At 36.6% G+C, this 16,555-nt stretch overlaps 1 protein-coding gene across 4 annotated transcripts in view; it reads left to right on the forward strand.

Moving 5' to 3' along the window:
• Window positions 1-16,555, forward strand: part of MPP7 (MAGUK p55 scaffold protein 7) — a 146,440-nt gene that overhangs the window by 77,315 nt on the left and 52,570 nt on the right. For all 4 annotated transcript variants that reach the window (XM_064404911.1, XM_064404861.1, XM_064404957.1 and 1 more), the window contains 2 exons: window positions 4,579-4,656; window positions 9,564-9,644. In XM_064404911.1, the coding sequence (XP_064260981.1) occupies window positions 4,579-4,656; window positions 9,564-9,644 (159 nt within the window). The remainder of the gene's footprint in view (window positions 1-4,578; window positions 4,657-9,563; window positions 9,645-16,555) is intronic.

A 16,555-nucleotide genomic window follows, 5' to 3' on the forward strand; every position in this document is an offset into this window, starting at 1 on the left:
TTACAAGTGTTTCCATATTGTACTTTTACATACACTTACTCTTTTCCTATCCCAACTGTTCTGCCAAAAAGACTAAGTTTGTCTTCTGTTAAGTCTTTGGCACCTTTGGTACATGCTTATCCCACTACCCTGTTTTATTTTCAGTCATATGATATCAGAACTGTACATGGAAGTTAAGAAATCTAAAAGGAGAATTTAAGCTTATTTTGTAGGACTCTTTACTTAAGATTCTTATTTTTCTGACTTAGAAAGCTCCTCTTGGGTTTTGAAATAGTCCTGGCTGAGGACACTACTCTGCTTTATTATAGAAAGCTTAATTCAGTCTCTCTGGGAAAATCCAGAAACAGTTTTTCTTACTTACAAGTGTGCCAAAAATTGTATTAGTTTGCAAATGATTATTTTTCCCTCTTGGGGCATAACTTCAGACTAGATTGTCAGTTTTTCAGAACCTCATAGATCTTCTTACTTTACAGTGAAAAGAATAGGTAGTCATAAAAAAAAAAGAAAACAAAAAAAAAAACCCTCCAAAACAAAACAACAAAACACCCCGCACAACTTAGTCATCTGTTCAGCAGAACAGCTTTTTATGTTTTATTTACAATATATAATATTTGCTTTAACAGACTTGGTCTCATCTGTGAAGAGATTTTCAGCATTGAGGCTTTACATGTAAATGTCAGAAGAACTTAAAACAGATGTACTATATTTCCTATTTTTAAGCATGATACAGTCCTGTATTCTCTATACATTGTTTAAGTTTCTAGTAGAAACAAGGCAATGGTATTAGAGTTACTGGACACCTGGTATTGCATGTCCTGTAAGCTAAAGTTGCCTTTTGTATGAAATAGAATTCTTTAGATTGAAGCTCAAACACATGGCTACAAATATGACACATCTTACTTTGAGTAGGTGAATGCTCTTGTTTCTGCTTTTGAATCCACTCTCATACATCTCTGAAAGTGTTCCACAGTGGTTTTAATTTCTCTTAGAGTTGAATTTCATTGAGTGACGTTTGTAAAGGGACGAACTATTTGCACCACCTTGTCCTGTTTTGCTTTTCATTTCTATGTTTGGCTACTTGACATTATTCATTTTCATCAATGTAGTCACTTAATCTAGGTATTCAGATTTCAAATTCTATTTGTATAAAAGTTGAAATTTGGAAATGCAGTGCTTGGCATACATGTATTAGCATGATGTAAAAATTTCATATTTGGGAAAATAATTAACTGAAAGACAGCATGTGGAGAGGTTGCCAAAGCATATGGCTGCATGCACAGTAGTTTCTCTAAAGGTGTTTATCATAAATGCAGTCATTCATCATCCTGAAGTCTGGCAGATTCAAAGGCTGCCAGGTGAGCTTGTAAATGTGCTCTGTCATTCTTGAAAGACAACAGAGATGACCTAGTGTCCAGGGAGTAGGAAAAAGCAAGTGCTGTACTTGTCTTCAAAAAAGGCCTAAAAATACAGCATGAAGAACTAGAGGCCAGTCAGCAGTGCTATGATCTATGGGGGAAATTATGGAACAAATAATCTTGGAATACTTTTTTAGACACAAGGAGGGAAAGAGTTGCCTGAAAATGGATTTTTGCCTCACTGAAATTTTTGCTTTATCAGTGGAGTTGCACTAAATCTCCTGTCTTACTGCATTCAGGAATATATTATATAAAAGTGCTGCATGCCCTATGGATATATTACTGATCCAGAAGTTAAAGGTATGAGGTAACTGTTTTTATGATGCATGTAGAAATTTTATACTAATAGGGAAGGTAATCCTTGTATTGCACAGTGATTGCATCTTGGTGCACAGACCAGTGGCTTTTAATTTCCGTAGGTATATCCTTTAAATTACAAAGATGTGAAAGACAGATGTTGTCATCTAATGATCTGATTTTAAAAATAGGTTCAACTAAGAATGCAAACTACAATCAAATAAAATCAGCTGTTTGGGGGGAGAACACATTCTGTATTGCATCTCGAATGGAAGTGTGCTGAAGTTGCAGTGTCTGTTACCATAGACCATGAAATGTTTATCCCTAGAGTCACTCATTGTGCTAGTACAGTAAATTAATAAAATTTTCAACCTGATTTAGAAAAAGCCAATATCTAGAATTGTCTAGTATCAGTTAAATTTTCCTGCTTACTTGTTTAGCTTCTGGTTTTTTTTGGTTAGGCAGTTATTCTCCACACCTCCTCCCTGATGATTGACCCTAATGACCTTAATGATTGTCCTTAAATGCTTAACTGGAATCCAATATCCACTCTTAAGATTTCTGGCTAGAGATAAAGCCAATAACAACTTCAGGTTATGCTGGGCCACCTCTTGAAAACCTATTTTTTGTTGTATGAATTTACAGTTGTGTAACATTTTTCTCAAAGATGGTTTAAGCAAGGATATCTCAACTTTTTTTTTGTCTGGTTGACTTTGTCCTTTTATTAATTTCACTGTTAAAGATATGTACAGGTTGTTCAGGATAAAAACAGCTTAATCAGCAGTGGCACATCTACTTTCTTTAAGAAACTAGGGGGTAATATAGACAACTACTTCTGACCTCAAAGCTGACAGAAGCTCAGTCTGGATAAAATCAAGATGTTGTCGAAGCAATCAAAAAATGATGGTTTTGAGACTTTTTTATTTACTATGCTTTTTAGTTATTCAAGTTAACAGTCCAAATAAATCACAAATTTCTGCCAAACTCGGGGAGCTGCAACTCCTTGTTTTGTTTAGTTTCTCTGCTTTGTGAGCTAGAAATACAAAGTTCTCTGGTCACTTACAGTTTTGTGAAATCAGTATGAATTACTCTAAGTAATTGCTGAGTAAACAATGTCTACATAAGTGATGTAGAATTCAGATTCATCTTCTGGAGACAGTAGTGCTTTCCATGTAGTTTCCAAATGAGAACAAATTATTTTCCAGTTTATAAATTAAGCAACTGTAGTGCCTTTATGCTTAGCCATGATATGTCAGAACTTCAGCATCCTTTAACCAATGACATACTGAAATAGTCTTGTTAAGGCTGCAGAAATGATGAAGGAATCAATCAAGACTTAGACCTTGCTGTGCCATATTGTATTAACATGCTCTTTACTTCGAAGAATGTACAGTCTAAATGAGGAAAAACAGATGTGGACTTAGGGTTATGAAGCACAGCAGAAGACAGGAAAAATGGTGAGCACAAGTGTCACTGACATGGCATTATCTTGTTGTGGACATACTTGTGAAAGTTCAGTGTAAATTAAAAAGAACTGGCTTAAAGAATGAGCTTTAAAGAGTGAAGGGGTCCTAGGCAGTGAGAGGAGTGAGTGCTGCTGGGGGAGGAGTAAGCAGAGAAAAGCAAATGTGGAAGAAGTGGGGAAGGCTGGAAGGAACACTTGGTGCAAAATGGAGATGATCTGGTCAACTCTGAACAATTTCAATGTGTAAAGAGTGGTTTGCTTGCTCTTTAAATCTGTCTGTGCTGTCTGGCATCTGTCCCGCTCCTCCCCCAGCAGTGTGCTGGGTAGGGGATCATTGGATCATTGGGGATCCTGTTTCCCAAGGACATCATGGAGTCCCCAGCCAAATTCTGCACCCCACAGCCTCTGCCAGACCTCGTTTTCCCCTCATTGCCAAGCACAGAAGTCCCTGATTTAGCTCCTTCTGCAACTCCTCCAACCATCTGGAGTTCATGCCTCCTTCAGAGCAGCAGAACTAAAGCACAAAATCTAAGAATGGGATATATTTGCATTAGTTCAGACTCCTGTTGTCTTCTTTTTTTAGATTTTAATTAGTATTTGTATATCCACATATCTTCAGGAAAATAATGTTAATAAAGTTAAATGTTTAATATAGTCTTTTATGCTATTCTGAAATAGCTACAAAGAAACTTGTTAGAAGTCTTAAAATTCTTTGGGTTTTAAAAGCATTTTTTGGAAAAAATCTAAATTTTGAAATGCATAACTTGTGAAGGAGGTAACAGGGCAATGTTTAAATAATGATGTATCCTTTCCCTTTTAGGAAGAACCAAAGCACAGTGCATCTTTAATGTTGATAATTATTCATTAAAAACCTTAACTTGCTGAAGGACTGCCTCCTTCTTTCAGATGTGTTAGAATTAATATTAGCACTCCTTTGCCCTTGTTTCTGAATTATTTTAATGATGGCAGCCGCTCTGTCAAGTTGTCTGTCAAGATGTGGGTGGCAAGCTATTATTTCACTTCATAAATCATAATTTACAGGGGTTTTTATATCCATCTTGGGGATAAACACTTTATGCTTTGTGTTTTCAGCAGCAATATAAAATGTAATTGATACTTGAAGCAATATGTTAGAAATATGGACAGAGAAAGCCAGGAGAGAAAAATCACAAATGTTTAGTTTTTCTGTGGGTTGGTCTGCATACTGAGCATTTTTTCCATCTGATTTCATATTCTTAGCACTTCAACAGAGGATGATGATGAATTACATTTACATGATTGCTGCCTGTAGGTTACTATAAGGATGTTTAGTTACAGACAGTCAACAGACTCAACAAGGTTATTTTGTACTATTTCTCATGCTGCTGAAAAACCTTATTGCTTTGTTCTGTTGTCTTCCAGATTCATGAGAAACTGCATTATTATGAAAAACAGAGCCCGATGCCCATACTCCATGGTGCAGCAGCCTTGGCAGATGATGTAAGTGTCCCTGCTGAGATCACTGGTACCAAGTCTACCAAAACACTGTCTGCAAGCAGAACTCTTCATAGTGCAAACGTATGAATGTAATCCTCTGAGCTGAAATCGTAAGAAGCTGCAAAGGTTTCCAAAGCTTCTGTCATCACTGGGCTTGTTGCTGATATTACTTTGATTTTTATTCACTTGCATGTTATAAAAACATTGCATCTAGGTAGCCTCTTGTTCTGCTTTAGTAGCTAAGCAATAAAAATTGCAGGTTGGAACTCCACTGGGAGGGGAAAAGCTGTCAACTATTAGTGTTTTGAGAAAGTCACAGACAAGAGGAATGCTTTGGAAAAATAAAGACAAATGAGATAGCAGCACTGCTGACACAACATGAGAAATGACAAATAATATTACAGAAATGAAGCATATGAAATGCCTAGAATGGAGGTTTGTTGAAAAAAATCAAAACTATTTAAGAAAAAGTACAGTAGTGATTTATTGATATTGGAGCTTTCCAAATTACCTTCATAACCAAAAAATAAATTGTAAAAGTGGTCAGCATTGATGGAGTAGTTAATTTCCTGTTACTATAATTTTTATTTTAAAGAAAAAAATCCAACCTGCCATTTCTTGCTATTTGGTTAATTCTAGGATTCAGATGAATTGTGAACACACCTGTATAAACTATGACTGAACCTGAGGTAGGCCAGAATAGAGAAATGTTTAATAAACTGTGGTTTAGGTGAAATCCAGAAATCTTTGTTGCAATTGATGATGTCAGGTTGCTTTTTGGAAAAGGCAATATGTATTAGAATCCATTTCCAGTGCAGCATGTTTGAAACTTCACATACTTTATAGATGTTTTAAAATATTAACTATTTATATAATTAATAGATTTTGGGGTTTAAATTTTACAAATTATTAAAAATTGTGAATTGAGATTGGTAGCATTATAACAAAAAACTAAATTAGACTTATTTGAGACTATTGAAAAAAGGATACACGGTAATTTAATCATGTTTCAGTAGGTGGAGAGCTATATCCTGTAACATACCAACTATAATAATACATTAGCCTTGACATCAGGCATATATTAGTAATATTTTTTTAACCTTTACATAGCTTTAAATAGTGTTGATAGTAATTTTGAAAATTAGAAAGCTGGTTGAAATTCTCTTCATTAAGTTCTTGCTGACATATTAATAATCCTTGCTAATATTTGTGTTATGGATCTCTGGGCTAAAATTCTTTATAAAAATAATTTCTTATTTTTGGATACAAAACTTAAGTTTTTGATACTTTTAGAAATGCTGAGCAATCTCATTCTTTGTTCAGACCCATTTAAAATGTATAGTTTTGAAAATCTCCAAATTCAAGTACTCTGTCACTCCTCAGTTGAGACAGGTTGGGGCTTTTAACCCTATGAATGTATTTTTATGTACATATGGTATTATTTTTAAGTGTACATGTTGGGACATGATTGTGTCTAGGCATCTACCTACTTCAAATGTACAGCTTCTTTTTAATAGATGCTCTTGCTGCTTCTTTATTAATTACCTGTAGGTGAACTGTGGCTTTTATGGGCACTGTCTCATAGGATAGGGATGTCCTTTGGTGGCTGCAGCCAGGCTAGCACATTGCAGGATTTTCTATGTTTTGGTAGCTATCAGCAAATTTTGAGGGAGCAAAATTACATGCAGTGGGCTTTGTAACTCCCAAACTCATGAAGTTTCAGGTTTAAAGTGCTATTCATTTTTTGGCATGTTTGTCTGACTGGTTGTCAACTTCAGGGATTTAAGAGCATGTTGGTGTTACTAAATACACATTCATTTCAATAGCCTTTAAATTACTGTTTTCTCTTCCTATTGATAGTAACTGATCTATAGTTAAAGAAGGCAATAATTTTATTAGCAAGTAGATATTTTCTGCTTGATTTTAAACCCAAATCTGAGGTGCTGCTGTCATAAATAAAACTGTATAAGGAGTGTGTTCTTATTCTTGTGGTATTTTTTAAAGCAGTTTTAGAAGTAACAATTGTGGCAAGGCTTTTCTAAAGATTTTCATATTCCCAGCTGCCATACCTTCTCTCTCCTCTTCCCCAGGGACTTTTAGGCTGAATTAATCACACATTCTCTTTTCCTCTTATTTTGGAGCAGTAGTGTCTGACTTATGGCTCAATGATTTCATGCAAATGATCTAAACATCTCTTTTAGTTGCAGCCAGGACAGTGTTAATTTTTTGCACTAGCTGAGAGAGAGCATGGTTGGGACATGGAGGTTTTTCCATGCCACCTCATGTCAGTTCAGAGTTCATGAAAGAGGCTCTCTTCCAGGAAGAAAGGGTTTGTTCCAGTCAAGAAAAGGGGGTGGAGAAAGCCATCTGGTATTGTCTATTATCAGGGAGTTTTTCCATATGTATAATTTATTTTCTTACACCTTTTGTTATTAATATTGTTGCTATTACTTATTTAATAATAGTATATACATGCAGTATAGTACATTGTTTTATCTCATTGCCATTTCCATTAAATTGTTCTTACCTGTGATCTTACATTTGTGCCTCCAAATGAGGGAAGGGAAAGTGGTGCATAGTTTTAGTGCATGGGAGTACTAAATTGGAGAATACCATTCCTAAACCACGACAATATCACTGGCAGGATAGCTGTATACAGCAAATAAGGCCTCAAGGATGGTAGAAAGACTGTTCTGGCAAAAGAAGTTTCAGAACTTTCTCCAGAAGCTTTAAAGACCAGTTGTTGGTGCTCCCCACCTTACCAGCCTCACTCCACATCTGGCCCTCTCCCTTGCTTTTCTTCCCCTCTCCTTAGTGGCAGCTTTTCATAAAGAGCCTGTTGAAATGTTGTGGTTCCCTCAAGAGATCATAGAGGAGGTTTTCAGACAGCTTTTGCTGCAATCTTTAGCACAGGAGGAGATCGCTCTGTGTCAGTGTGTCCCAAGTTTGCCATGTACTGCTGCTGGTAGCTGTTTCAAATCTCAGCACATTAACAACAACAATAATAATAGCAAATAAAAATCCAGTCTAGACCAGCTGAGGTGGTATCTGTTTGCTAATCTGAAAACACAATTCAGTCTTTCAATCTTTGTTTTCCTCCTCTTCTATCACAAGGTATTAAATGTGCCTAAAACCTTAATGAAAATATTTGGAAAACAGTATAAATCACATGAAGGAAAACAAGTTTTAAATTATTTTATCTCTGAAAAATATTTACTAAATTGTGAGATTAAAATGTCTGTTTAAGCAGTAATGAAGTATTTTTTCTCACTGTTCTAAACCTTATGTATATGCATTTGCATTTGTACCACCAAAGCCAATACCAGTTCTGCTGGAGCTAATACTTGTGCACAATTCATCTGAGGCAGAGATGCTGAAATGGTCATTCTGCTGAGTGGTTGCTTGTCTCCATCAGTGAAACACAAATTAATAGATTGTATTTTCCTTTGATGAGCAGCATAATCTAAAGAATGAAAAGACAACCAAGGGTAACCCATGTCATAGACCTGCTGTCATTCCTATCACTGAAAATTTTCAGCTTTGCAGGGCTTTTCCAACACACAAACTCAATTGCAGTCAGATTACCTCAATATTTGGCTTGTGTCTAAAACTATTTAATCCTGACCTTTTCTACAGAGATTGTTTTCTAATCTTTTGGTATTAAGACACAAACATTGTTAATATTAGCACTGAGGTACTTGCTGTATGTTTTTAGCTATGAATTATAGTTAAAAGTCTATAGGATGGTAGGTGATGACACTTTTTAATTTGAAGGTTAAAAGAAAAAGTATTCAAACCATGTCTGATGTCTATTATGGCTTCTTCAAATAGATTTGTTTATTATGTATAAATTATGCAAAATATATATCCATCCATTTATCTTGAAAATGTATACAAAATGAAAGTACAAATTTAAAATTAGCTTAGACAAATAAAATTACTTGTTGCAAATAGCCAATCTTCCTTTGAGACATTTTTATGATACTGATTTAATGCAAAGAAAACAAGCGATTATCTGAAATCACGTTTTGCGTTATGAGCCACGTAGCTTTGGAATTTTAAACCAAAGTTCAGTGTTGTGAAATGCATTTTAGCTTTTTCTTCTTCTGGAAAAATAGTTTGAGTCTAAAATTTTGCAGTAAAATATGCCTCTTGGGTCCAAATTAGTTGAGAAGGGCATGATAAGAAAACCCAAGATGTAAGCCAAATAGCCATGGGATTAAAAGTTAAACTGCTGCTCTATTGTTCACCAAGCCACAATTTTGTAGTTTAACCAAACATAAATTACTGATCTTGTTGTTAGGACATAGTTTGTGCATTTTACAGGCTTGAATTGCTGATGACCTGTTATAAATTATATTATGATTAACTTGCTTCACGTTTAACAAGCTCCTTCCAGTGTATGTGTAAACATAATAAAAGGTTCAGATTGCTTGCACTGTAGGGCACTTTGCTTTCTTATCCCAGTCCTAAACAGCACAGCTACTGTGGGTTTTTGGAAGCAGTGTGGATTTCACCACCTCATTCGAAACTGTTTTTTATAGACAGTGTCAAAGTTTGATCCAGTCATTTTTACAAGCAGTTCTTTGTCTGCACGCAAAGGACCATTCACTTAAATGAAGTGCTGGGATTTGCCCCCTTTGCTATAAATCAGAATGTGATCTGGCTGCACCCTTGCCAAAAATGATTACTTGTGTTAAACTGAGCCAAAAGGCCTGGCTTAAATCTGGTCCACTGAGGGCCAGAAACAGAAGCTCAGTGATTGATGGTGTTTTCCTTCATGCTGGCTTCTGTTTGAACATGCTGGAAAGCAGTAACCTTGAACAAGATAGATTCTGGGTTGTCACTGATGCACTGGGTAAAACAACGCTTTGCTAATGGTCTTTGTGTTGATTCAATCTCCCACCCAGCTGGCTGAGGAGCTGCAGAGCAAACCACTGAGCAGTGAGATCAGAGAGCTGTTGAAACTCCTTGCAAAACCCAATCTCAAGGTGAGGATGAGTTGCACCTGCAAAGTGCATTCTGTGTGGGTGTGTGCATCAGCTTCCTTGGGCTGTGTGTGGGTTTTTCTGCTTTAACAAGCGTTATTTAAGAATGTATGCAGTGTTAATCAAAAATGCCTGTGATGAAGAAACACATTAAATGTTGTCTGTAAATTATTATGCTACTACTTGTACTTATAAAGGAATCATTTATTTGCAAAGGATATTTTAAAAAGTAGATTATTTCTTTTTCTTTTGCTATCTTTTAATGCATGCTTCATAAGTTTGTTACAACTGTGCTTTTAGTAAAAGGTTGTCCTTCATATCATTGATTGAACTGTATCATGCATAAAGAGTGCTGTCTGGTACTCAGGACAAAATTCATGATGGATAGATAATGTTTTTAAAAACATCTAATTTTGAAAACTTTCTCTAAAACTCCTGGGGTTCTCTGGGGTGTTTTTGAGGAACTTGATGCCTTTTATCTGACAGTAGTCTATAGAACCACTGAATCACTGAGGTTGGGTGGAGGTTGTCTGGTTCAATGTGCTGAGTTCACAGTAGGTTGCTGAGGGTTTTTTCCATCAGGTCTTGGAAATAAAGGCCTGAGAAAAAAACATTCTACAAATCTTTAGTGTGGCCTCTTCCAATTCCTAATTACCCTCCTAGTGAAAACTGTTTCCTTATATCCAGTCAGAACTTCCCCTATGTATCATTGTTGATGCACAGGATCATATTTTTTCCATTGTTAAGAGAAAGAAGACCTTGGTGCTTTAGATGCATATTGAAATGGTAATTAAATGTAGTAGTTGATAAGTTGAAATGAAAATGGCAGAGTGGAAAAGAACTCCTTTAAAGACAGTTGCACTTTTATCTTAAGATAAATACTGATCTCAAAACCTGAGAAACTATGGTATCTTCAAAGTGCTACAAAATTGTAAAGATCAGTTCACCACTTTTAGATGATTTTTGCACTGATGCTTTTTCCATAGTTTGTAAAATGACAAGCTGTTTTTTCTTTGAAGGGGTAAGTATTGCCAAGGGCATTGGTGCATGAAATTGTAGAGGTCCTAAGCTTCATTGTAGGTATTTTCTTAGTGACTGTCCACATGTGCTTTATACTTCTGAAGCTTTGATGGGCTGAGTCTGAAGACAGCTCCTTTGCCACAACTGTGTCTCTCCCTCTGCTTTACTTGCTTTCTCTCATTCATTCCCTCACACACTTTCACTGTCTGTTCCTTGGTAGCAGTGAAAGGCAATGTGATAATCTTAGTGGGATTTCAGGGAAACAAGTGCTCCCCCTCAGAGTGGTTAATGTGATTGAACAACTGCAGTAACTCAGCAAATGTCTTTCTTGGCTGCAGGGGGAGATCCCAGCTGCAGGGTACCAAGCCCTTTGCATGACCAGACTGCCTAATCCTGTGCAAGGCACATGATTCCTTGCCCTGCATGGGCCTTGCAGGTGTTTATGTTGCACCTTGCAGGTGTTCGTGTGATGTAGGGGTAAGAACTGATGGTATGCAAGGTATTTTGCTTGTCCATTATCTTCTCCCCCTGCCATGTTGTGGCAAACATGCCTCAGAGTGGTGGTAAATTACCACTGCTCCCTCCTCCGTCACATTGACCAGGTGACTGCTGCATTCAGTCAGAGGCTGTAGTTGAGATTCTTCTCTTGATCTCCCCTGCTCTTTCTTGGACAGAAGAGGAAAGGAAGGACATTTCTAGAACTCAGTACTTCCAGGTCCTCCCCAGAAATGTCCTAGTCCCTTCAGTTGTGTCTGAGCTTATACCACATCTTGCATAAGCTTTTCTACCCCTCTGCTATTAGTTTTATGGCTAGAGAGGGTTTCTTGGTTTTGTTCTAGATTCCTGGGACAAAATGATGGCTAGAACAGCTCTTTTTTTACACAACTGAAATTACTTGGGATAACTGATCTATCTTTTCCAATGATGTTCCATAGATTTTATCTAAAAACATATATGGCTTATTTTGGCCTTGACTTAATGTGGCTGTACATTATTTTGCAGGGGAAACTTTCCTCTCCTGACCAGATTTATAACTGCAATGTTAGCTGGAGCCAGGAGAGTTTCCACTTTCCTACAGCTCTACTCTAATGTTTATGGCATGGTGAAGGATGCTTAAGATTAGTTTACTGCACTACAAGTCACTGCCTCCACAAGTCTGATCGTATAAGGGGAACTTTGCTCGTTTGGTTAATGGGCCAAGAAAAGCTGGGAGAGGTTTCTAATATGTCTGATTCAATAAATATTTCTATTATTTTGATTCTGTATTAAAAATTCTTTTGTTGAATATGTTTCTAAGTGTTTGCATCTGATGAGTAAAACTTTGACAAGTTTGTGGTGCTTGTCATTTTCATCCACAGAGTAGTTTTCTAAAGAAGAAGGTATTTTCTCTGAAGCAGTTATGTTTATCAGACCTGAGAATTTCAAAATGTCCTAGAAGTAATTCCAAGGTTTTGTCAGGTGCATTTTCTTCTGGAAAGAAAAATAAATTGGGCATTTCTACTCTGCTAAAAACTGCATGAAGTATCCAGTTACAGAGTGGTTTTTTTCCCTGCTCTCAAATGTGGCATCACTTACCGTAATTAAATGAACTAATAATGATTGTGGTTTATCTTTTCTGATTAAAACAGAGCTCTGGAAGTAGAACAGAGCACGTAGCTCTGGGAAATCAAGTGGATTTGTTTAACTGTGTGTTAGACATTTCATTTGCGTTCTGGATTTAAAATATAATTGTGTAGCCCTGTGGATACAGGCCAGCCACACTTATTATTTTTAATTTTCAGCACTGAATAAGGACTTAGGGTTTGCATTCTTTAATCTTGCTTTACCTTGTTAAAGATATCAAGAAACAGAATAGTATTTCCATACCCTAGAACCTAAATCCAGTTGAATACTCTATTTTACTTTTAAGCAGACCAGAAATTAGCTCTTTGAAATAGAAGTATAGAATAACCTAAGTTGAAGTGGATGCACAAGGATCATCAGAGTTCAACTCCTGGCCCTGCACAAAGAATCACACCATGAGCCTGAGAGCATTGACCAAATACAGTCACTCTTGGTGCTGTGACCACTTCCTTGGGGAGTCTGTTCCAGTGCCCAAGCACCCTCTGGTATCCAACCTAAATATCCCCTGGCACACCTTCAGGCCATTCCCTCAGATCCTGTCACTGGTACCACAGAGATGAGGTCAGTGTCTGTCCCTCCTCTTCCCCTCATGGAGAAGCTCTTGACTTCACTGAGGTGTCCCCTCAGTCTCCTCCAGGCTGAACTGACATGGTGACCTCATCCACTCCTCATGAGGCTTCACCTCCAGACCTTTCACCAGTCTGAAACTGCACTTTCAGAAATCTAAAATACGTTTGCAGAGAGCTGGGCAGGCAGACTCAAGGCTGATCTGTTGATGTTTCAAATCACCCAAATACATCCTCGCTTAGGTCCAAACACCATTCTGACCAGAGCTACACAGCACTGCCTGCAGGCTGGCCTGGCCTGGCCATTAATGTATATACCTATAAGTTTTATGTCTTCAAGGTATACATTTTATTGCAATTTAATAAAAACAACCAAACAAAATGCCCATGCACCTCACACACAATCACAACAATGTAAATTCCAATACATTTAGTTCTGGTTATTTGCCATGATTTTAACTTTGACATGTTGAACTCTTGAGCTGTCTTTAAACATGAAGGCTAGGATGTATAGTTGGGATATACATCAAGAAATGGTATTTCTGATTTAAGAGAGGTCACTCCTGGGAGTGCTTTATACAAAATATGAACACCATAAAGAAATAAGTATTCTCAGCTTTAGTGATTTATAATTTGGCAAAACTTACAGAACTTATGTGATGGCAAAAAATGTCTTTAAAGAGAAGAGCTGTAAAAGAGGAGAATTCTGAAAATAATGACAAAAAGTTTAAAAATTATGATGTATCAGATAGGCACCAGTGCAATTGAGAGAGATGTCTTTATAAAAATTTGGGGGTTTTATGGATCTGGAAGTATTGCTGTTGAGAGCACTGAGCTTTTTTTTTTTTTAATTCTCTATAGACAAAATATTTTTAATTGTCATGCAATCGTGTAAATTGGAACATATAATTGGAAGACTAAGATTCAAGATGCTAACACGAAATACACCTAAAAGGGAATTTAATTTTGGCTATTTAATGAACGTGCCACAAGCAAATTAGTGAAATGGTCTTATCTGTTAGTAGGGATGGAAATGGGAAGAAGTGAAGTGGCCAGTAGAGTAACTCTGTCAGTAACAGGGCAGAAGTCCAGTGAGGAACACTGTACAAATGACAGATGATCAAATTCTTTTCCACACTTAATTAAAAACTGTCTTGAGTAACTAGGTTTCAGTTCCTTTTCTAGCAAGCTAGAGAGAGCTGTGTTCTTTTTGGGATTGTGTCATAAGAGAGGAGCATAATTGTTATTTATTTTTTAGATTATTTGAAAAACTGAAAAAAATAACTATAGGAATTAACATTTTACTTTATTGCCGTGGCTGTAAACAAAAAAGACTGTTAAAGAATGAACCATCTCAGTCCATTGAACAATGTTATTCCAATTACACTAACTTTGAGACAGGCTTGGGACATAGTCAGATCTAAATAACATTTACTTTGTCTTTATAAAATTACTTTTGTGATCATTAAATATCAAAATAAGCAATTTACCATTGAAGTTAATCTCTATTAGGGTAAATTAAGTGGTTTTAATTATATAAAATATGTCCTTTGCAGTCATTGGTGTAATGGGCAGAACAATAATTATTTCAAAAGTTAATGCCACTGTGCTAAAACTACTCCGAAGAATGTTTGTACCTTTATGACCTGGAGGAAACAAAGCCACTCCAATGGTGGTTCTGCCTGTTTCAGTGGAGTTTAAATTCTGTTTATGTGTGCTGGAATGTTTGCCAGCTGCTAGTCTGAAACATAAACCAGGTACCTAAACAAGGGCACCCGGCAGGACTGTAAATGAGTTCAGTGCCTCATGGTGCACAAGAATGTAAAGTATTTGTGTCACTTTGGGGCACTGTACCTATAGCCATAGAGGAAACAAGAGGTGGACATACACTATTTTTCTTGTCTTCTCTTTTATTACCACAGAATGAACAGAATTTTGGAAGTTAGCTTTAAGATTACTTGCAGAGTGAAGGGAAAACTGTGCTTGTATGGCAGGGAACATTGCATTTAGTTCATACAAAATACAGATTCTTTTTTTTAAGTTGGGGGGTGGGAGGTTTAATTGCTTTCAAATGGCAAAGACGCATACACCAGCAAATTGCAAGTAGGATTTAAGCTTGCTGTTTTATTTGCAATTCATTTGTGGTACACTTGACTTTCAGTTTCACAAAATAATTTACATTTGTAAATATTTTAATCTAATCTCACCTCTTTGGCTTTCCTTCAGAACAGAATCATGCATTAAACAGAACTAAAACTGCAGCTATTGAAGCCAGGGCAATTTGTTCTTCATTTTCAAATGAAGATTTAATTTTCAAATCAAATTCCTGTATTTGATAGGGTTTCTTTAAAGAAAGGAGTAGTGCTTCTTTGAACATGAAGCATACCTTTAACGTTGTTCTGTCCTGTTCTGGTTTTATTGTATTTACTGGGAAGTTTGTAAATTCTACCCTTTATTTCATAAACAACTGCTGATACAATCATCCCTGCCATCTGAGGCTTACTAGGCTTGCATAGTGGTCCGAACAGACTGTTCAGATCAAAGTGTGGCTTGTTCTGTTAAAAAAGCAAACATCTTAAGCCTTTATCAGCAGAGCCTTCTAAAGTTGCTGTTCAGTCACTGGTGAAAGTCAGCAATGTAAATTAATGTCCAGGAGACTGTGGGCTTTTTTCTACAAGAACTTTAACATACAAAGCACTGAGAGAAAATATTGAGCTATAATAATATAAAACAAAATCCATTTTTGCTTTGAATAGTTCATGAAGCATGTCATGTAGCATGTAATTAAAAAAAAATAAAGTTAATCTAAGCTTTGTCTTCTTTCCAACATTTCCTTTGTAATTAGACCTGCTGAAGATTTTCCATCAGGGCTTTTTCACTGAGCTATGTGTTTTCTGCAAAGTCAACATTTTCCACTGGAAATTGTTGGGATTTGCCTACAACCGTTCAGGTTTTGTATCTGAAGAACTCCAATACAAATTTCAAGTCTGTTAAGATCTAAGCTATATTTGGGCTGCTACTGTGTCCTAGGCACTTGGGGGACATTTTGGCCCTGTCACCTTAGAGACATGTATTTCCAGATGTACCAAGGTTTTCTACTTTGGCACAAGTCTGTTCTCCTCTTCGTGAAAGACTTATGGTTACAAATGGTAACACAAGCTACAGTATCTACAGTATCTATTCTAAACTAGTTTAGGGAGCGTAATTTCCCATGATCTTTAACTATTTGCTCATCAATGGTCTGCGAGGTGTATTGATAGGGCAAATTGTAGGAATTGTGCTCATATATGAAGAGATTTTACTGTACAAACACTTTGAATTCATTAGTATGGTGAGCTGGAGTACAATGAACTTCATATGTCAACCAAAAAGTTACCTATGTAATCCTTACTTGCAAAATCAGATGCCATTAATTTGTAAACCTACAAGAATGTGCTTGATTTTTGATGGTATGCTGTGAAGTATCAGCAGTGAAATAGAAATATTTCTTTTTCCCTCTGAGTAATAGATGCAGATGACTGCAACAATTGGCAAGGACCGCAGCATGGATGGTTTGATGTCATTGCTTGATGGATAGATATCCCATAGATGTTTTGAGCACACCACCCGTGAAGCTGCAGTAGAGGGGACAGTGCTGGGAGACTTTTCTTGGCAAATGACTGAAATCCTTCTGCCCAGTGTTTTGTGTCTTTGAATTATTTGCCA

Source organism: Passer domesticus, chromosome 1 (genome assembly GCF_036417665.1).
Source record: "Passer domesticus isolate bPasDom1 chromosome 1, bPasDom1.hap1, whole genome shotgun sequence".
Classification (NCBI taxonomy): domain Eukaryota; kingdom Metazoa; phylum Chordata; class Aves; order Passeriformes; family Passeridae; genus Passer; species Passer domesticus.